Source organism: Mustela lutreola, chromosome 7 (genome assembly GCF_030435805.1).
Source record: "Mustela lutreola isolate mMusLut2 chromosome 7, mMusLut2.pri, whole genome shotgun sequence".
NCBI lineage: Eukaryota > Metazoa > Chordata > Mammalia > Carnivora > Mustelidae > Mustela > Mustela lutreola.
Genome location: NC_081296.1, coordinates 115,016,478 through 115,039,462, shown reverse-complemented (window position 1 = coordinate 115,039,462; position 22,985 = coordinate 115,016,478). Strand labels below are relative to the sequence as shown.

Here is a 22,985-nt window from a genome sequence, read left to right as displayed (position 1 = left end):
GAAGCAGGCTCCCTGCCAAGCAGAAAGCCCGATGCAGGGCTTGATCCCAGGACCCTACGATTATGACCTGAGCTGAAGGCAGAGGTTTTAACCCACTGAGCCACACAGGTGCCCCAATCATGGTAATTTTCTAATTTTTCTGAAATCATGTCTTACTTCACTCTCCTGCCTAATTACAGGCAGTATTAAATACAATTGTGATACTTCTATGTACTAACAACAAACATGAGGTGGCCTTTTGTCAAATAACATGCACTCACATACCTACTTTTTTAAAATTGAGTTAAGATATAACCTACTACTTTTTTTAATCTGGAGCAGAGGCTGACAAACTGTGGCCCCAGGTTAAACCTGGCCTACCACCTGTTTTTGTAAATACAATTTTATTGGAACATATTCATTTGTTTATATATTGTCTGTGGTTACTTTGCCTTACAATGGCAGAGTTAAGTAGTTGTGAAAGAAATCTTATGGCCTAAGAAGCCTAAAATATTTACCCTCTGGTTCTTTATAACAAGTTTGCTGACCCCCTAATATAAAGGATTCTTTTTTTAATCAAGAATAGATGCTAGATTTTATCAAATGTCTTCTTGGGTAAGTATAAAATGAATTCACATTTTCCCCTTTAATCTAATTGTATGGCAAATTATATTGATATATTCCTAACTGCACCGTCCCTGCATTCTGGAACAAAATGCACTCAGTTAAGTTGTTTTATAGCTGGGATTCTTTCAATACTTATAATAGGATTTTTTTCATAGTGAGATTGGTCTAACAGGTTTCTTCCCAATATCTGCCAGCCTTGTAAAAAGAACTAAGAAATTCTGCTTTTTGAAGTATTTCCTGATTATCCTTAACAAATGTGGTATCTCCTCTGAATTTTCAGTATACTTCAAGCAACTGTTACCAAAGTTAATCATACCTGGACTATGTTAAAGGTATTTAACTTTAATTCTCCTTCCACTACCTGGAAGGGAAAGGATATAGGAAGGAAAATATTTATGTTAAAAGGCTATAACCCATCTTTATATACTGCACTAGTAGCTAGGAATGTGTTTTATATTAGGCATTGAATATTTACTAATGTTTCTAATGCCTTTTTTTGCTCCTCCTGAGCCTGCTAATCAGATTCCAACTTTATGTATGGTGAATATATATTACTCGTGCAATTTTTTTAAAATTAAACTATTAAAATATAGAGTCATTTCTTTAAGAATCAAATACTAAGGCTAATTTGATAGACACACTATTTTAAAAGAAAAGGTACAGCTTAATTAATGCAGCTAAAGAGAAATATAGTTTATAGAATGTATTACACCTAAGTCTACACTTAAGTTTAATTCACACACAAAAAGTACTTATAAAATATGCTCTGGACAATTTTAGACTGATTTTATAAATAGCTATTTCACTTTTGGACAAATTATTTAATCTGTATGGACCTAAATTTCATCATCTATGAAATCTTGAATTTGTAACTAACTCTTAGGATCCCTTTAAGCAGTAAGATTCTAAGGATCTAAGATAATTAATTCATTTGTTTATATTAAATCTCACAAAGTTCTCAAACAAGTATATAATCCCTTTTAATAAAGAAAGAACAGGGAGGGGAAGTTGTAAAACAAGATTCATTATCCCTTGCTGAGTCTCAAAAGACTTTAAAAAGTTACCTTTGTTTCTAGAAGATGTCTTCCTTCCTGCTGATTTCAATGTTTCTTTGTTTCTTTTTTTCCTAGTTGCTTTGATTTGTCCTTGACCAGATGCAGAATCAGAGTCAGAAGAGTCAAGTTTGACTTGACGATGCCTTCTTGACTTGGATGCCTTAAGAGTTAGAAATCCAATTAACCACAATAAATCACAAAATGAATCCAACTAATAGACAATTTAGCAAAAGACAAAATACACAAAGATGGGGGAAAAAAACTCATAAAAAGCACCATTATACTGGCTTGCTTAATACTTGTTGCATATATATACACTCTTTAATCTTTCTAACAGGAAATATACTCTTTTATCTTTATAATAGGAAGGCTTCTTCCAATTGTTATCACCATCTACTCAAATTGGGTAAAAAAATGTTGTTGTTGGGTTAAAATGTAGTTGTTGCATGGCTGGGAAACAGGTATAAAAGATGAGTACTGTTTTTTACTGTCTACTAACCTAGTCTCCCTTTCTTCTAAGAACATTTATGTTCCCTACTTATCACCATGAGTCTTGAGTGGAATCACTTGACGCCTGGCTCCAGGTATGTGCCGCTCATCTAGTCAAAAGTTTCACATCACCATGGCCACTGATTTGCTCAGGGGTGGGCATGTGATCTCCACCATAGCTCAATTTTAGAATTCTGTGTAACTATTAGGAAGGAAAATTCTCCCTTTCCATTGAATCCATAGCTGGAAACATGCATAGTTGGCTGTCAGGAACACTTGAAGACAGTGAAAGCAACATAAAAGGTGAAAAACAAAGGAACACCACAAGGACATTTTAGTTATTTCAATCAATGAATTCCCTTACTTGCTTAAGCAGAGTCCTTACAGGAGTTTTCAGCTAATGCTGAAATCCAGGTATTAACAACTATTAAAAAATTACCATTCATTATATTTTAATTGCACCTCAATAAAGAAAAAACTTGCAGCTATGATATGACACACTCTTGTAACACTTTATGGGAATTACAATTTAATTCTCATCATGTTTTAAGATACACACTAAACATCAATTAGCACTATATAATGTGAGCAGTTCTGGTTTAAAAAAATTTGGATTAGTTAACTTATTGTCCTTGGTGCTTTCATTCAACAATATTTTGTGCTCAATTCACTGTGTGGGATAACAAATATGTAACACTTAACTAATCTACAATCACTTTTAATTTTTTACTTATTCCTTTTCATTTCTACAACTAGAACATGATAGTAATTTCCCACAGAAAAAGGAACTCCTATATTCATGAAAACAATCCAGGAAAAAATATGGGATTAAGCACATAAACTTATCCGTGTTCTCCCCTCAAATCCCACTAAAATGAAAGTGAGAAAATTTCTGAATAAACTTCCAAAACAGAAATAATAGAAAACAATGGAGCTGCTAAAAAAAAAAAAAAAAAAAAATTGGTAGTAGGAACAGTGAGTGACAGCTGACTTAACAGAACGAAGTCTGAAATCTAATTGCCTGTATTGAGAAAGTTACTATAAACCAAACTGATCCAAGTGGATCAGGAATTAGAATCATTAGAAATGGGTCTAAATGGGTCTAAAAAAAAGCATTAGTGTCCCGTTTCCCAACCTCAAAACTACACAGCTGACCTCCCACAGAAAACAGGAGGCTTGTTCTCTGGAGAGGCTAAACCAGAGAAGCTATAGGCCTGAGGAATGGTATAGCTGAGGAAGAGGACAAAGCCTCTTACTGAAAATAGAGAAGTTAGTGAAACTTGCATAAGGAATGGTAAGCCTCTTGATTATTTTCTCTGTAGGCTCCCCAAACACTGGTGGTTGAGCCTATTTACCCTTCTTTTCCCCAGACAAGGGAATGGAGATTGCTCTCTGGTAAAAATGATGAGATCCAACAAAAAGAAATACTGAGGTTAAAAAGTCATATCTCCACATGACCACTCTTAAATATGATCTGAGGCTCTTTAAACATTTGAAAAAAGCCACCAAAATGAAAGAGATCAAAATAAACAAAACAGCAACTCTGGGGGAAAAGACATAAACTTCAAAACACTGTTATTAACATCCTCAAGCACATAAAAGATAAAGATATTGCATCAGGAAAAAAAGACATTTTTTAAAGAAAAGATTCAGGGAAGAAAATAAAAAACCATTAGCAATAAAAAAAAAAAAAAAAGTCATGGGGCGCCTGGGTGGCTCAGTGGGTTAAAAAAAAAAAGTCAGCAAAAATAAAAAATTCAATATAATGATTCAGAAGACAAAGTTTAAGCAATCTCCCTGAAAACAGAGATTGAAAACAGAAAAGAAAAATAAAATAAAAATTCAAGAGAAGGAGCAAAAATGTAGCAAATGCTATCAAAGAAACAAACAAAAAAAAAAAACAAAAAATTCTCAGAAATGAAAGTTATCTGATCAAAAGAATGCCTGCCAGGACAGCCAAAGACAATGATGGAAAAAAGACCCACACCAACTTACATTATCATAAATTTCAAAACTCAAGGGATAGAGAGAAAATCCTAAAACTTTCCATGATCAGGAATACTAAAAGCTGGAAGACAATAAAAAGCAAAGGCATCAAAATTCCAGGTAAATACCATTAGAGATAACTAAAAGAGAAAAAGCTCTATAGGATTATTAGACTTTTTAAACTATTCATGTATTACTCTAATGAAAAATAAAAATACTGTTAAAAAAGCATCCAGTCAATTCCTAAATTATCTTATAAAAGAAATAACTTACCTGAACGACAACTGAAAAGGCCTTTGATTTTATTCTCGCTAAAGATTCTGCCCTTTCACATCTCTGGATAAAACATAAACAGGAAGGAGGAAAAAAAAATAAATATTAACAGAAATTAATAGATTCCCAACTATTTTGTTATCAGAAATAAGATGTGAGACAGAACGTAGGGGTCAAAGTAGTTAACATTCATTGGACTCATATTGACCAAAGACATATAAAAACACACCACATTCTCATAGCAGGTCCACAATCCCATCCCTATGGCTACTGACTGTTATTATTTAGGATTTAAAGAGGTTCATATGAATGAAAGCCTTGGTGATTAAGGCCATCATCCCCCCTCATCTGCCTATGCCCAAAAATGGTTCCTTGTCTTATCAACTAAGATAGATAAAAACTCTGTGGAGGCAGAAGCAGTAAATAATAGCAAGCCCTCCACACTGGTTGAAAGTCGGACAAGAAGTAAGAAAAGACAAAATGCAAAAACTCTGCTCTGTCTGTGTAAGGGCAGAGAGCACCCTCCACTGTTATCTTCCTCTTTCCCTGCAGAAACACTTACCATCCTCGCTTCCAATCTATACTTGATGTGTCTTTCATACAGTTTCCAGAAAAGAACAAACTAATTCTTCAGAGAACTGATGTTTCAGAATTGTCTGAGATAATTGTGATAATAGTGACCAAGGGTCATGATACTTGTATACAGAATCAGAGCCACATATCAAACGAAAAAAAGCTAACTTAATTATTGCCCCATAAATAATCATATAGTGATTATTTCTGACCTCTGATTCTTGTGAATTTCCTTCTCTCTTTTCTTCTCCATCTTTAACTTTTGATTTTAAGGGTGGATTCTGAAAGAACGAAAATGTTAAATATATATATTTATAATTCAAATTTACTAAAAATCAATTGCAAATCATTCTAGAGCAATGAGAATCATTTAGTTACTACAAAACTAAACGATCACTTCACATTACTACAGCATGGTTCACCACCTGACATTAGTATCAAAGTTAGGTTTCAGAACAGTTTTAAAATTTATCAATTTAATGTCTGAATCCTCCTAACTAATGAAGGAAAACACACACTTCATACAGCAGTAAGAAAATTGGTCTATCCTCCTTTCTTTCAGGTTTTTAGAGGTCTTAGTAATGCTAATTAGAGAGCTTACTAAAAGATATACTATTAAAAGAAAAAGGTACTGGGGCGCCTGGGTGGCTCAGTGGGTTAAGCCGCTGCCTTCGGCTCAGGTCATGATCTCAGGGTCCTGGGATCGAGTCCCGCATCGGGCTCTCTGCTCAGCAGGGAGCCTGCTTCCTCCTCTCTCTCTCTGCCTGCCTTTCTGCCTACTTGTGATTTCTCTCTGTCAAATAAATAAATAAAATCTTTAAAAATAAATAAATAAATAAATAAATAAATAAATGAAAAAGGTACTATCAAAGCACTATAACAGAGTATCTAGTAGATTTTTACATGAATTGCTTAGGTCATTTGTGTAACCCATTTGGAACAAAGTATTCAATCTAAAATGTGCTGTCTCTCATTAAAATAAATGGGTGTACAAGAAGCAAATTGTTTCCTCTTTTCCAAGACTATCAGTTTATCACTTTCTTTATCTTTTCTAAAATTAAGTTTTGAGCCAGCCCTTTTTTTTTTGAACCAGCTCCCTTTATACAATGAAAAGCCAAAAAGTGGGAGCAAATCTTTCTAAAAGATAATATATAAAATAATACTACCTATGTAGCATTTGTGAAAACACTAATACATTATCAGATACATAGTAAGTCATCAGAAATTGTTTATGTTTTTATTTTTTCCTAAAAGGATTTACTAAAATAAGATGGAATGGTGGTTTAAAAGTTAAATTGAGCAAAGCTGATTTCTCTAGGTGAAAAGGTTACTGTGGAAAATGGGCAGCCTAGCATCAGTATTTGGATCAGAAAACTAAACAGAAGATTTGTGTTGACGAGATTTGTAAATGGATAAACCCAGTCAGGAAGAGCATGCCCAATCACAACGGAAGAAGCCACAACTCAGGCCTGGCAGTCTGCTGCCATTCAGAAAAATGGAACCAGGGTTTCCGAACCACTGAATTTTTAATAATATTTTTTAGCCTTATTTATTTATTTTAGAGAGAGAAAGGGCATGGGCATGGGAAGAAGAGCAAAGGGAGAGGGGAAGAATCTCAAGCAGATTCTGTGCTGAGCCCACAGCCCAACACAGGATTCGATCTCACAACCCTGAGATCATGACCTGAGCCAAAAATCAAGAGTTGGATGTTTAACCAACTGAGCCACCTAGGCATTCCCCCAAACCACTTACTTTTAAGAGAAGTTGGATGTCTGCAATTTTAAATGAAGCCACAAAAATTTAAATTCTAGTGATTAATTCAACATTTTAAAGCAGTGTTAGGATCAACACCGTATCAAAGAAACCACACCTGTGTGTAGGATCTGACCCAAAGACAGCCAGTGTGCAACCTCTGGAAAATGCTAAATTAAAAAGATTATAATAAATCTGTGGTATACCAAGATTATAGTTACACTGATATTATATATAATGTGCATTATTTAACACATATTATAGAATTGCTACTAATAATTGTTTAATTATATAATTACAAAACAAAATGTTTGTAAGGTTAAATAACATCACATAGCTGATAACTGGCAAAGCCAGAGCTAGAAAAATAAAGCCCTCGAAATTGTAACTCTAGAAACATATAGCCACTCAACTAAGCTGCCTCTCAATTTTATCACCTCAGTCCAGCTATTTATTAGTGTATAAAGCAAATATAATGGTGAGGTATCCAACAAGCAGTCACATACCTTTCTGTCTTTGTGCCACTGCTGATGCTCCAAAACTATGTTCTTAATATTGTCAAAAAAATCATCCTTTATCAAGCTGAGGGCTTTGTCTGGATTGGATTTATCGCCTGAAATTATATGTTTCATGTTCTGATAATGATCGTGAACATTCAGCATTTCCTAAAAGTGAAAAGATGAGTTTTTTATTTCCATTTTTGAGGAGAAACTTATAAGCAAAATCAACACAAAATGACTAAGTTAATAAGAAATAATATGGTATAGTATATTGAAAATAATATAATCATGCAACCAAAATAGCACAACTTTACTAAAGAAGAGATGATGCCATCTAGCCCAGTATAAAAGTATTAAGTGTACTTATACCATGGGAATGTTCTATAAAATGTAAAGCACTATACAAAGGTAAAGAATTAAAAAATAAAAGAAAGTGCATGGGCTTAGAACCTTATAGGCTTGGACACTCAAATCCAGTCTGTACCTTACTGTACTGCACTTTATGGAAATTACTTCTCGGAACCTCGGTTTCCTTGTTTGTTCATTTTTTTTTAAAGATTTTATTTATTTATTTGACAGAGATCACAAGTAGGCAGAGAGGCAGGCAGAGAGAGAGGGGGAAGCAGGCTCCCTGCTGAGCAGAGAGCCCGATGTGGGGCTCGATCCCAGGACTCTGGGATCATGACCTGAGCAGAAGGCAGAGGCTTAACCCGCTGAGCCACCCAGGCACCCCAGTTTCCTTGTTTTTAAGATTAGGAAAATATCACCTTCTTTATAGGGTAACTAAGATTATTAGTGAGATAACAACATAAAACATCTAACATTGTTCCTGGCACATTTTGAAAACACAACATATCATAGCCATTATTTTAACCATATAAAGACTCAGAAAAGAAATGACTGGCTCAAGGTCATATTTAAGTAACAGTTAAAATTAAAAATCAAAAGTTTCTTTTTAAAATTCCATTATAGTTAACATAGAAAGTTATATTAGTTTCAGTTGTACAATATAGTGATTCAACAAAACTAGAAGTTCTGGTCCTATTTTTTTCATTTGATTATGCCTCCTTAACCACAAAGCTAGAACTAATGAGTGACAGAATGATGACAAAAATTCAGGTGCTGATGGGCAGACTTAATAGTATTTGTGCAGAAGGAAAGTAAGGGAGTATTAAATGTAAGGATTATCAGTGAAAATGGGTCGAAGACTACACTAGGACAGGACAGAGTCAACTGAGGTATTGAGGGATAAGGATCTCAAAGCAGATCTGTGGCGAGCCAAAGACCCTAGGTAGTCAGGATAACTTCATACAGAAATTTCTAGGGATAGCCATTCCATAGCTTGGCCCTTCTGACCCTCCTCCCTAATCACCCTAAAAGGACATGCCTTTATGCATCACTTCAGCTCTAAAATCTTCCACACCTATTTGCTGACATACACAATTTTTTTAAACAGAGGAACCTTTAATTCAACACCATCAGGACCTTCAATTCATACAGAAAAAGAACTTAAAATCAAAATTGAAAAGCATGTTCAAGAAGGTATGTTGAAAAAATAAATTGGGACGCCTGGGTGGCTCAGTTGGTTAAGCAGCTGCCTTCGGCTCAGGTCATGATCCCAGCATCCTGGAATCGAGTCCCACATCGGGCTCCTTGCTCCACAGGGAGCCTGCTTCTTCCTCTGACTCTGCCTTCCACTCTGTCTGCCTGTGCTTGCTCTCTCGCTTGCTCTCTCTCTGACAAATAAATAAATAAAATGTTTAAAAAAAAAAAGAAAAATAAATTAACATTCCACCACCATATAAGTCCACAACCAAAAATTATAATTGGATTCAAATAATCTTTTTCATTAAAAGAATATGGATAAGAACAATGTAATGTCTTGCTGTTCTAAAACATCCTCTGCTTCTTTAGGATTAACCTCAGTACTTCCTGGCAATCCTTTCTGCTATCCCCAAACCTTTTGTTCTTCACAGTGTTTATTCCAAACTTTCTCTATTCTCAATTCCTTGAACCCTCAATGCCATTTCTTAAAGTTCAGACTAATCAGGTCTATTTCTCTTCTTCACAACAAATCATATGAATCCATTTTCACCTCCTTTCCCCAAGTTTCAAAAGAATTATGCCTTCTCCTGCTCAAGGCTAACCTCTCCACTGGGCTTCCATCATGGACTGCCTACCTTCTTTACAGCAGGAACCTTGCATTTCCATCTTTCATACAACCTCCCCTCAGTGAATCCTCATCCTAAGCCTAAATATAAACTTGAAGTTAAACAAATAATTAAAAATTGTTTAAAACACCTATTTGGCAGGGATATTATAAGGAATAAAATAATCTATAAAAAACATCTTGTTTAGGGCGCCTGGGTGGCTCAGTGGGTTGAACCGCTGCCTTCGGCTCAGGTCATGATCTCAGCATCCTGGGATCGAGTCCCGCATCGGGCTCTCTGCTCGGCAGGGAGCCTGCTTCCCTCTCTCTCTCTCTCTGCTTGCCTCTCGATCTACTTGTGATTTCTCTCTGTCAAATAAATAAATAAAATCTTTAAAAAAAAAAAAAAATCCTGTTTTAAAAAAAAAAAAAAAACATCTTGTTTAGCTCCTGTACTATACTACGTAGTATGACTAGACATTTAGTAAGCAGATTCCTTCTAACACAGTAATTCTTATCTTTTGGTGAGGGGTGGGGAGGAGTGAGAGTTGGAGCATGAACACCTTTGAGAATGTGAAGGTAGTTATGGTACCTCAACCAAACCAAGCCCCCATATTTATGAGAGTTTATCATACAATGCAGGGGGAAAAGGATACATGGGCCTTCTGAACACCACCCATGGATCCCAAATTAACAATTTTTTCTTAAAAACAGCTATTTTACAGAGCATACCCAGAGTACTTTCAAAAATCAATTTGTTGGTTAAGCATCTGACTCTTAACCTCACCTCAGGTCATGATCTCACAGGTCCTGAGATTGAGCCCCACGACCCGCTCCACATTCAGTAGGCAGTCTGCTTGAGAATCGCTCTCCCTCATCCCCTCCTCCAGTCTCATACACACACTCTTTCCCTCGCTCTCAAATAAATCAATGTCTTTAAAAAAATCAATTTGCGGGCGCCTGGGTGGCTCAGTGGGTTGGGCCGCTGCCTTCGGCTCGGGTCATGATCTCGGGGTCCTGGGATCGAGTCCCGCGTCGGGCTCTCTGCTCGGCGGGGAGCCTGCTTCCCTCTCTCTCTCTCTCTCTGCCTGCCTCTCCATCTACTTGTGATTTCTCTCTGTCAAATAAATAAATAAAATCTTTAAAAAAAAAAAAAATCAATTTGCTACCTTAACTATAAACATAACAGATGAAATCTGACAGGCTAAAGCTATTAGAATATGGTAGCATCTAAAATACAGAGAAACATTTGAGCAAATTGAAAATCTGATCCCTCTTTCACTCCTGATACAAGAAAAAATTGAATACGGTTGAGGAAAAAAAAAGAAGTAACATTTGTCAAGAGTCCACTATGTGCCACATATCATCCTCAGCATTATTCAGACATAATTCAGTTTCAATTCTTACAATTGGATGAAATAAGAATGGTAATCCTAATATTAAAGAGGGGGAAACTAAGGATTAAAGAACTTAAAAAACCTGACCTAAGCTAGTACCTGGTTAGACTAACTTGCTCATGAGAATTCTCTCTCCCTTTATGTGTGTATATATTCATTCTTTTAACATGTGAATATATCATCAATTATTAGGTTGTAGTCCTGATAATGGGTATTGTTTTAAACTCAGGGCGGTGTTTTACCATGCATGTAAAACTTTATGACTCTCACTACTGATCCATGTAAAAGAAGATTTTTTTCTTAATACTGAACAACTGAAATAAAATACCAAAATACATTAGATGGTAAAGCTACTTTAAGACTGGCCTCTTTGGGGTGCCTGGGTGGCTCAGTGGGTTAAAGCCTCTGCCTTCGGCTCAGGTCATGATCCCAGGGTTCTGGGATCGAGCCCCACATGGGGCTCTCTGCTCAGCAGGGAGCCTGCTTCCTCCTCTCTCTGCCTGCCTCTCTGCCTACTTGTGATCTCTGTCTGTCAAATAAATAAAATCTTTAAAAACAAAAAAACTGGCCTCTTAGGTGGAGGAGGGAAAAGAAAGCGGAGAAGTAGGAGACCCTGTTTCAACTGGTTCCCTAAAGTGTGCTAAATATCTACCAGAACACTCTGAACACCCATAAAATCAGCCTGAGATGTAATATTATACAATTCTGGATCTCTACGGGGGCAGAAGACATCAGTGGAAAGGGTGTACCTTGCTTAGATCATGGTTGATATAGTCAGCTATACATCCCCTTAGCCACCTCTCACTGAAATGACGAGGAGGAGGAACACCCAACAGAGGAAAAATCCAAAGACTGTGCCCTCTTCCCTAGAACTGTTGGGCTGGATATGGACATAAACAATATGTCAGAAAGGGAATTCAGGGCAACAACTATCCAGGCAATGGCTAGGCTGGCGAAAACCAATATGAGATCCAAACTCCTCTAAATACTCTAACAGCTAGGGTAACTGAGGCAGAAGACAGAATTAGTGATTTAGAGGACAAACTGATAGAGGAAAAGATCAAGAGGAGGCCTGGAACAAACAGCTTAGAAGCCATGAAAAAAGAATTAGGGAAATAAATGACACCATGAAACATTCCAACGTCAGAATTATTGGGATCCCTGAGGGGATGGAGAAAGAGAGAAGACTAGAAAATATCGTTGAAAAAATTCTGGATAAAAATTTCCCCAGTCTGGGAAATGGAACAAGCATTTGTGTCCTGGAGGCAGAAAAGACACCCACCAAGATCAACAAATCTAGAAAGATCTCCAGACATTCGATTGCAAAATTCATGAATCATAATTTTAGACAAGAGGTTCTAAGTGCAGCTAGGGGGAAGAGATTCCTTATGTACAGAGGAACGTCCATCAGGATACCATCAGACCTGTCCACAGAAACCTGACAAGCCAGAAAGGGCTGGCAAGACATATTCAGGGCACTAAATGAGAACATGCAGCCAAGAATACTTTATCCAGCAAGTTTGACACTCAAAATGGATAGAGAGATAAAAAGCTTCCATGACCAGCAAGGTGTAAAAGAGTATGTGACCACCAAGCCAGCACTACAAGAAATATTAAGGGGGGCTTCTATAAAATAAGAAAGAACCCAAGAGTGACATAGAGCAGAAATTCACAGAGACAATCTATAGAAACAAGGACTTCACAGGCAACATGCTGTCAATAAAAACTTATCTTTCAATAATCACTCTCAACATGAATGGCCTAAATGCTCCCATAAAATGGTACAAGGTTGCAGACTGAATAAAACGACAGGACCCGTCCATATGCTGTCTACAAGAGACACATTTGGAACCAAAAGATACATCCAGACTGAAAGTGAAGGGATGGAGAATCATCTTTCATGCCAACAGTCCTCAAAAGAAAGCTGGGGTAGCGATTCTCATATCAGATAAATCAGATTTTAAACTAAAGACTGTAGTCAGAGATACAGAAGGACACTACATCATTCGTAAAGGGTCTATCCACCAAGAAGATCTAACAATTATAAATATATATGCCCCCAATATGGGAGCAGCCAACTACATAAGCCAACTGTTAATCAAAATAAAAAGCCATATTGATATGAATACATTAATTATAGGGGATCTTAACATGCTACTCTCAGTAGCAGACAGATTATCCAAGCAGAAAATTAATAAGGAAACAAGAGCTTTGAATGACACATTGGACCAGATGGACCTCATAGATATATACAGAACTTTCCACCCTAAAACAACAGAATATTCATAATTTTCGAGTGCACATGGAACTTTCTCCAGAACAGACCACATACTGGGTCACAAATCAGGGCTCAACTGATACCAAAAGACTGAGATTATTCCCTGCATATTCTCAGACTGCAATGCTTTAAAACTGGAACTCAACCACAAGAAAAAGTTTGGAAGGAATTAAAAACTTGGAAGCTAAAGACCAACCTGCTTAAGAATGTTTGGACCAACCAGGAAATCAAAAAAGAACTTAAACAATTCATGGAAACCAATGAGAATCAAGACAGATGGGTCTAAAACCTATGGGATATGGCAAAGGGGGAAAGACATAGCTATCCAAGCCTCACTCAAAAAAAACTGAAAAATCCAGAACACACCAGCTCTCTTTACACCTTAAAGAACTGGAAAATCAACAAATTAAGCCAACCCGTGCACAAGAAGGGAAATAATCAAGATCAGAGCAGAGATCAATGAGTTACAAACTAGACATACAGTAGAACACATCAACGAAACTAAAAGCTGTTCTTTGAAAGAATCAATAAGATTGATAAACCACTGGCTAAACTAATCCAAAAGAAAAGAGAGAGGACCCAAATTAATAAAATTATGAGTGAAAGAGGACAGATCACAACTAACACCAAGGAAATAGAAACAATCATCAGAAATTACTATTCAACAGTTATATGCCAATAAGTTAAGCAACCTAGATGAAATGGATGCATTCCTGGAAGCCTATAAACTTCCAAGACTGAAACAGGAAGAAACCGACAACCTGAATATCCAGTAACAACACTGAAGCAGTGATCAAAAACCCTCCCAAAAACCAAGAGCCCAGCACCTGATGGATTCCCTGAGGAATTCTACCAAACATTCAAAGAATACCTATTCTCCTGAAGCTTTTTCAAAATAATGGAAACAGAAGGAAAATTTCCAGACTCTTTCAATGAAGCCAGCATTACCCTGATCCCCAAACCAGGCAAAGATCCCATCAAAAAGGAGAATTTCAGACCAATTTTCTTGATGAATATGGATGCCAAGATTCTCAAGATCTTAGCTAACAGGATCCAACAGTACATTATGAAGATTATCTACCATGACCAGGTGGGATTTACCTCTGGGATGCAAGGGTGGTTCAGTTTTTGGAAATCAATCAGTGAGACAGAAAAAATCAATAAGCGAAGAGAGAAGAACCACATGGTCTTCTCAATTGATGCAAAAAAAGCATTTAACCAAATACAGCATCCGTTCCTGATTAAAACTTTTCAAAGTATAGGGATAGAGGGAATATTCCTCAACTTCATAAAACCTATCTATGAAAAACCCACAGTGAAAATCATTCTCAGTGGAGAAAAGCTGACAGCCTTCCCTTTGAGATCAGGAACAGGACAAGGATGCCCACTCTCGCCACTGTTGTTCAACATAGTACTGGAAGTCCTAGCAACAGCGATCAGACAAAAAGAAATAAAAGATATTCAAATTGGCAAAGAAGAAATCAAACTCTCTCTCTTCACAGATGACATGATCCTTTATATGGCAAACCCAAAAGATTCCAACCCCAAACTACTAGAACTCATACAGCAATTCAGTGATGTGGCTGGATACAAAATCAATGCATAGAAATCAGTTGCTTTCCTACACACTAACAATGAAAACACAGAAAGGGAGATTAGAGAATCAATTCCATTTACTATAGCACCAAAAACCGTAAGATACCTGGGAATAAACCTAACCAAAGGATCTGTACTCCAGGAACTACAGAACACTCATGAAAGAAATTGAAGACACAAAAAGATGGTAAGTTTTCCATGCTCATGATCAGAAGAAACATTGTTAATATGTCTACACTGCCTAGAGCAATCTATACTTTCAATGCCATCCCGATCAAAATTCCACCAGCATTTTTCAAAGTGCTAGGACAATCCTGAAATTTGTATGGAACTAGAAAAGACCCCAAATTGCTAATGAAATGTTGAAAAAGAAAAAACTGGGGGCATCACGTTTCCTGATTTCAAGCTTTACTGCAAAGCTGTGATCACCAAGACAGCATGGTACTGGCACAAACACACACACACAGACCGGTGGAACAGAACAGAGAGCCCACACATGGACCTGCAACTGTGTGGTCAAATAATCTTCAACAAAGCAGGAAAAAATAAAAGACAGTCTCTTCAAAAAATGGTGCTGGGAAAATTGGACAGCTATGTTTAGAAGAATTAATCCTGACCATTTTCTTATACCACACACAAAGAGAAACTCAAAACAGAAAAAGACTTCAACATGAAGCAGAAATCTATCAAAATCCTAGAGGCGAACATAGGCAGTAACCTCTTCAACATTGGCCACAGCAACTTCTTTCAAGACATGTCTCCAAAAGCAAAAGAAACAAAGGCAAAAATGAACCTTTGGGACTTCATCAAGATCAAAAGCTTCTGCACAGCAAAGGAAACAGTCAACAAAACAAAGGGGCAACCCACAGAATGGGAGAAGATATTTGCAAAGGATACCACAGACAAAGGGCTGATATCCAAGATCTGTAAAGAACTCCTCAAACTCAAGACTCAAAAAATAGATTACCACGTCAGAAAATGGGCAGAAGACATGAGCAGGCACTACTCCAAAGAAGACATACAAATGGCTAACAGACACATAAAAAAATGCTCATCATCATTAGCCATCAGGGAAATTCAAATCAAAACCACATTGAGATACCACCTTACACCAGTTAGAATGGCCAAAATTAACAAGACAGGAAACAACAAGTGTTGGAGAAGATGTGGAGAAAGGGGAACCCTTTTACACTGTTGGTGGGAATGCAAGTCGGTGCAGTCACTTTGGAAAACAGTCTTGAGATTCTTTAAGAAATTAAAAATAGAGGTACCCTACAACGCTGCAATTGCACTACTAGGTATTTACCCCAAAGATACAGATGTAGTGAAAAGATAGGCCATCTATAGCCCAATGTTCCTAGCAACAATGGCCACAATTGCTAAATTGTGGAAAGAGGCAAGATGCCCTTCAACAGACAAATGGATAAAGAAGATATGGTCCATATATACAGTGGAATATTATGCCTCCATCAGAAAAGATGAATACCAACTTTTGTATCAACATGGACGGGACTGGAGGAGATTATGTTGAGTGAAATAAGTCAAGCAGAGAGAGTTAATTATTGTATGGTTGCACTTACTTGTGGAGCATAAGGAATAACATGGGGGACATTAGTAGGAATGGAAAAGTGAATTGGGGGAAATTAGAAGGGAAGACGAACCATGATAGACTGTGCACTCTGACAAACAAACTGAGGGTTTTGTTTTGTTTTTTAAAAGATTTTATTTATTTATTTGACAGAGAGAGGTCACAAGTAGGCAGAGAGGCAGGCAGAGAGAGAGAGAGGAGGAAGCAGGCTCCCTGCTGAGCAGAGAGCCCGATGCGGGACTCGATCCCAGGACCCTGAGATCATGACCTGAGCCGAAGGCAGCGGCTTAACCCACCGAGCCACCCAGGCGCCCCAAACTGAGGGTTTTGGAGGGAGGGGGGTGCAGGGTTAGATGAGCCTGGTGGTGGGTATTAAGGAGGGCATGTATTGCATGGCACACTGGGTATGGTGCATAAAAAATGAATCTTGGAACACTGAAAAAATAAAAAAATAAAAAAAAAGAGTGTACCTCTTATCCATAATTCTTGATTTCAAATTTTTATCAGAATAGCCTCATTGTTATTCAGTAAGTTTTTAAATAAACATGTAAAAGGGAACTTAGGAAATGAACACATTTTATTTTTTTAAAGATTTCATTTATTTGACAGAGATCACAAGTAGGCAGAGAGGCAGGCAGAGAGAGGAGGAAGCAGGCTCCCCACTGAGCAGAGAGCCCCATGTGGGGCCTGATCCCGGGGCCCTGGGATCATGACCTAATGCAGAGGCTTTAACCCACTGAGCTACCCAGGTGCCCTAAATTTTTGTTTTATGACCTATCTAAAGTCAAATACAAATGGTGGTTTCAGTATTTGAAGCTAAATACCCAAGTTCAAATACAGTCTTCTACATCTTTTTGCTTCTGAGTTTCCAGATTTATTCCATAAATTTTCATATATTAGGGTGTATTATTTCTGTTACTTTGGAGAAAAAATAAGCATTCTATCAACAGTTAAATTCATTAGAAACAACTTCAGTACCCCATAGATGAAGGTATAACTTCAATATATAGTTAATAATAACAAATTTTTTTAATTTCAAGGGCAGAAAAAACAAATTTACCTCTAATACATCCGAAGTGATAAGTTTCATTACACGATCATTTGGGTCCTTAAATTCTTCTGTAACTTCAGCTCGCTGAATTTTCTTCTTCATCCTATATGATAGCTAGATGATAATGAATGTCTTTTAAAGGATATTTTTTAGATAATCCATTTCCCAAAGACTACTAAAATTTTAAAATAACCTTTAAGATGCCATGCCATATGCTTCTAACTTTAGATGATATTCAGACAAGTTACATGATTTGCCAGCTGATGTCAGAACCAGAATTAGGACTTAATGCTCTTTCAATCTAGTGTCTCATCAGTCATTAAGACTGAAGAAATAAATTTTATTAGTGGAGGTTTCAACTTTTCACCAACTGACATTAAAATTCCTTGGTCCTCTTTCAGTAACCTAGTGTCTGAAAAGGGAAATAAGCAAATGGCAGATGCCTAATCTAATTTCTTCTAACAATTTAATAGACGGCATTTAGAAACACTGCATTTAAAAGCAAAGACTAAATTGTTTGCAAAAGAAAGGTAATTAGCATTTTCTCCTATTTTAAGAAACCTTTCCAGAAGTATGAGAAATTACATGGTATCTTTTCCACTTCATGGAGATTGAGGTGCTTTATGAACAATAAAGCATTAGTTCTCATTTTGAAAAATGATCTATTTTAGACAACATACCAATTTGGGCATAGCTGTAAAGTGAAATGCTTTGTCTAGTCGTAGTTTCCTAAAAATATATGCTGCATCAAAATGTTGTGCATTTATCAAATCTTGCTGAAATTTTAAAACTTCATCCCAATCCTTCAGGGCAACTCTAATCTACAAACAAAAGTTAAAAAGTTGTTACTAAAGGTAAATCTTCACAAATGTATTATATTTTTGAAACACTGGCATTCCTATTAAAATCAGTTTGTTGTAAAAATCTTGTACCTATTTCCTATGTTGCTGAGGGAAAACAAGTATTACCTTTTGCTTTGGTTGACACAGTTGGGTGTTATATAATCCGTATAGCAGATACAAAGCACCAACTCTGATCTGGAAGGTGTATGGAGGTAAAAAATATTGCCAAGCCAAAGCTATTGCTTCTTTTGTAAACTTGTTCTTTTCTAAATTTCTCATTCTACCACTAGGAAACAAAGAGAAAATATATTAGGACTCTCAGTAAACAAGTAATGAACAAAAATTAGAAGATGTATATTCTAGCAGCTGCTAGAAACTGAAGAGGCAGTCCACATCTGATCCTTTCATGATCAAGCATGACCTAATTTTCCACTGTGCTTCTTACCCTGAGGCACAGGCATATAGTAGGTAAACACAGTGCTCTTTCTAAAGCATCAAATTTACTTGTTGAATTGGCAAGCAAAAAGGGAGAGGTTACAAATTATTCCCAGGTAAAAATTTTAAACATTTAAAATATTAAAGGGACACCTGGGTGGCTCAGTCGGTTAAGCCACTGCCTTCGGCTCAGGTCATGATCCCGAGGTCCTGGGATCGAGTCCCGCATGGGGATCCTTGTCCAGCAGGGAGCCTGCTTCTCTCTCTGCCTCTGCCTGTGACTCTGCCTGCTCTCTCTCTGACAATAAATAAATAAGAAATCTTTAAAAAAAATTTTTTTAAATATTAAAATAATCATGGTTATATTACAGAATAAAATACAAAAATTAAACGCATTTTACGTAGAATGGAGATTTCCTCAATACTCTCAGGGATTCACCGTACCCCTCATTTGTCTTTGAGACATCTAGGTGAAAAAGTTAGAGAACCACAATACAACCTAACCCATGACTTCCTCTCAATTCTGCAGGGTAAAGCTCACCAAAGTAAAGAGGGTGCAGAGCAGGAAAGCAACTGCTCTATACTCCCAAAGCCTACACACTTCAAATAATAAATATACTAAAAGAATGCAAAATACCTACTGTTGTATTAGCAACCAAAGCAATTTCTAAAGAAGTAACATCATTCTTCAAGTCGTCCTCACTTTTTTTCTCATTTTAGTTTTTCTTCATTAGCTAAATATTGAGGTAACCCCAGCAAAATTTTCCTTAACTGCCACTTCTCAGGAGAGATGCACTGAAAGACCACAGGTTTTGGATGCAGACAGACATACAGTTCTCATTATCTGCTCTACCACCTACTAGTGGTTTGATCGTGGAGATTACTTAACCTCAAGCCTCAATGTCCCCTTTTAAAAAACAAAGATAATTATATACTTGCTTTTCAGAGTTCTTCTATGGATTAAATACATTAAGCTATAAACACATCACATTTAGTAGCCATTAAAAAATGAGTTCCTGGGGTGCCTGGGTGGCTCAGTTGGTTAAGCCACTGCCTTCAGCTCAGGTCATGATCCCAAGGTCCTGGGATGGAGCCCCACATCCAGCTCCCTGCTCTGCAGGAAAACCTGCTTCTCTCTCTCCCTCTGCCTGGCGCACCCCTGCTTGTGCGCGCGCTCTCTCTCTCTCTCTCTCTCTCTGTCAAATAAATAAAATCTTCAAAAAAACAAAATTAGTTCCTTTCCTTTCATTAACTGTACAACAAATAGCTCTCTATCTTCAAACCATGCAATGTACAAACTATGTAAGTAATTATTATATTACGACAAAAAAGAGAACTTTTACTTTTTATTCAGGAAAACACAGAGCTTGAATCACAAGAATTCAGTCCAATTATTTGAATCCAATTATTTAGAATCCAATTATTTAGCTTTTTCACTATTATGTATGTTATGCCAACGGATACTAAATTCATCCAGTCACTGTCCTCAGAGCTCTCTCCAGCTGAGGGAAAAATTTAAAGCAATAATAATAATGATGATGAATAGTTACAGAGTCCTTGAGCACTTAACATATATTAGCTCATTTAACCCTCAGAACTACAATGTGAAGTATTATCACTGTCTCCATTCTATAGATACAGAAGCTCAGGCAAACTTCCCCCCAAAGTCAGGTTACTCTGGGGACTCACTCCAAATCAGGCAGTGGGGCTCAGGAGCCACTCTACTACACTTCACAATACCCTGTGGTAAAAGCCCACAGATAAAGAAAGAAGAGTGCTCTAGGAAAAACAGAGTCTGAACGCCTTACTTTAGGAGGGCAAAGGAAGGCTTCCCTAAAGAAATGTCATTTGAGCTTAAAACCGAGTGAAGTCGAAGGTGACCTGGCAGAAGAAAGAGCTGGGGGAAAGCTCCGGGCTTTTGAAATGCCTGAAGAGGGCCACAGGCAGAATGGAGCAAGTGAGGGCATGGAGGGGAACGGCAGATCAAGTCGCTGAGATGGGCTGAGGCCGGTCACGGAGGGTCTTGCCAGGCATATTAGGGAATTGGGGAATTAGGGAAGTTGAGCTTTATCCTACGGGCAGTGGAAACCACTGGAGTGGTAAGCAGGGGAGTGACAGGATCAAATTTGCACTTTAGAAAGGCAACTTTGGTGGTCCTATAAAAAATGAATTCCGCCGTGCAGGCGTTTGTCCTTGTCTAGGTGTTTGTTTTGTTTTCAAACACGAGGTTCTAAGAGAACACCACTGCAGGGAGGGTAAGCCGGTACCAGGCAGAGGGCCTAGAGAGGGGGGCTGAGAAGGACGGCCGGGCAGAAATAACACTGAGGAGGATGCCGCAAAAGGATGCAGCCGCAAGGAAGGAGGCCCGGCAGAGCTGGGGGCAGCTTTCTGAGACCGCCGCCTTTCTCAGCCCTTCCCAGGTGCTGCGAGGCGTTGGAGAAGTGAGCAGCTTCCTACGACCCTCCCCCCACGCCCCCCCGACCAGAGAGAGGCGGGCAGCCGAGTAGAAACACCCACCAGAAGATGGTCCCGAACTTCATACTCCTCCAGAGCTCCGTGAAGTCCTCGAAGCGCACACTGTCCGTCTCCTGGAAGCGGCTGAGCAGCGCCTCGCAGTCAGTCTGCAGGCCTGGAGGAGTCCCCATGCCTGCGAAGCCCAGACACCACACGCGGACCAGCCCGCCGCTGTCGCCGGGGAAACCGGGACCGGACGTTCCGCCTCGAAAAGTGACGCACTTACGCTCCGTGACGTATTATCCGGGCCCGTTAGCTCCGCCTCCAGCCGGACTCTTGCGAACCGTGGTATTGTTTACTGCGCATGAGTGAATGCCAGTTCATTTTACCTCCTCAGCTCTCCTTAACAGAGGGAGCTAAGGTCAGTTCTTTAAATTTCACTGAAGAGGTTTGTATGTCAAGTGTCCTGTGAGCCCAAGAAGTATTTTAGGAGTGTATTAGGCTGGCTTGTGTAAATTGGCTTTACCCTTACTGTCACTTTCCTTTAAAGTGACCCGAGTGTGACAAGTCAACTCTGTAGCCAGGGAAGAACAGTTCCCCCTCCTCACCTACCTCCTCTTGGAAACAGGAGCTAAAGACGGTTTACTAGGAAAAGGACTGGGCTCATAATGTCACAGTCTACAACCACAATATATAGTGTCTAATGTATGTCTCTCATTTTAACCGTAGCAGTCTTCTGCAACTACAAGTTGAGAAACTTGAGAACATCTCCCTGCCGCCACCCATCCCCTATTTTCATAATAATCTAACACAGTACTTAGCTGAAAGCATTTATTTGTATTTATCGATTATTTGGCTTAATTGGTTCTCTGTACACTCCCATCTCCTAGCTTTTTCCTGGAGCTAGATAGGGAGCTGTATTTTGTACTTTTCACCATTTTCAGGGTGCAAAGCATCCTGTATTTATTCTTTAGGAGAGGTATCTCAATATAATAGAAAGCATTAGACTATGTGTCTGTAGATCTGTTCAACTCACTTAAGTTTCCTGATAGTCGATCTATCTTTTAAATTTTATGTAATATTTTATGTATACAGAAAACCTTATGTAACATATCTGAGATAAGAAGCATAGCAATGAAACGAATATTTGTGTACCTCTACCTGTGTAGGACAGGAACACTACCAACTCTGTCACATTAATCTGTGACCGCTTCCTCTAACCTAGTCCCCTGCTCTACCACTTCCTTAGTAACAACTACCTTGTTTTGCTTCTCGTTCGCTTGTATATACAAGATACAAATTGTATATACAAGATATGTAAATATACAAATAAGACGAGCCATATACAAAAGTGTTCACAGGAGCGCATATATATGTATATGCGTATATATATGTATATATGTATATATATGTATATATATGCGCTCCTGTGAACTCTTTTGTACACACCATATATATGGTATATACTTTATGACATGTGTATGGATCTCAAAACAATATATTGTCTAGTTGTGGTTAGTTTTGAGTCTTATGAAAGTGGTATTGCAATTTTTTTTAAGTAAGTTCTATGCCCAACTTGGAGCTTGAACTCATGGCCCAGAGATCAAGAATGGCATGCTTTACCAACTGAGCCAGCTGGATACAACTCCCCTTCTTTTACATTTTTACTTTACCTTTTTTTTTTTTAAATTTCTAACATAAGGTCTTTGAATTAATTTTGACCTTAAATAATGTCCCTATGATTTATTTATAGCTGTAGTTCATTCATTTTCACTGCTGCCTAATGTTCTGTTGTGTGAATACATAGTTTACCCATTATTTCCTCCATACAAATTTAGGTGGGTTCTAGGTTTTATATTTATAAACAGTATGCTACTGTAAACACTTTTGTACATGGCTCCTCTTATTTGTAGGATTTCCAGATAAAGTAGATGAGGCCAAATTAAACTTGAATTTCAGAA

General features: G+C 37.8%; 1 protein-coding gene across 2 annotated transcripts in view; it reads right to left on the bottom strand.

The window, feature by feature from the left end:
* SNAPC1 (small nuclear RNA activating complex polypeptide 1) overlaps positions 1–21,283 on the bottom strand; it is a 36,969-nt gene extending 15,686 nt beyond the window's left edge. Inside the window, exons 1-8 of one of the 2 annotated variants that reach the window (XM_059182261.1) lie at positions 21,088–21,283; positions 18,262–18,421; positions 17,974–18,114; positions 17,303–17,407; positions 7,241–7,399; positions 5,195–5,263; positions 4,410–4,472; positions 1,671–1,821 (exon numbers count right to left, since the gene is read on the bottom strand). In XM_059182261.1, coding sequence (XP_059038244.1) covers positions 1,671–1,821; positions 4,410–4,472; positions 5,195–5,263; positions 7,241–7,399; positions 17,303–17,407; positions 17,974–18,114; positions 18,262–18,421; positions 21,088–21,215 — 976 coding nt within the window. In that variant the 5' untranslated portion in view covers positions 21,216–21,283. The remainder of the gene's footprint in view (positions 1–1,670; positions 1,822–4,409; positions 4,473–5,194; positions 5,264–7,240; positions 7,400–17,302; positions 17,408–17,973; positions 18,115–18,261; positions 18,422–21,087) is intronic. The other variant, XM_059182262.1, reaches the window with a different exon arrangement.
* Positions 21,284–22,985: the final 1,702 nt, after the last annotated feature.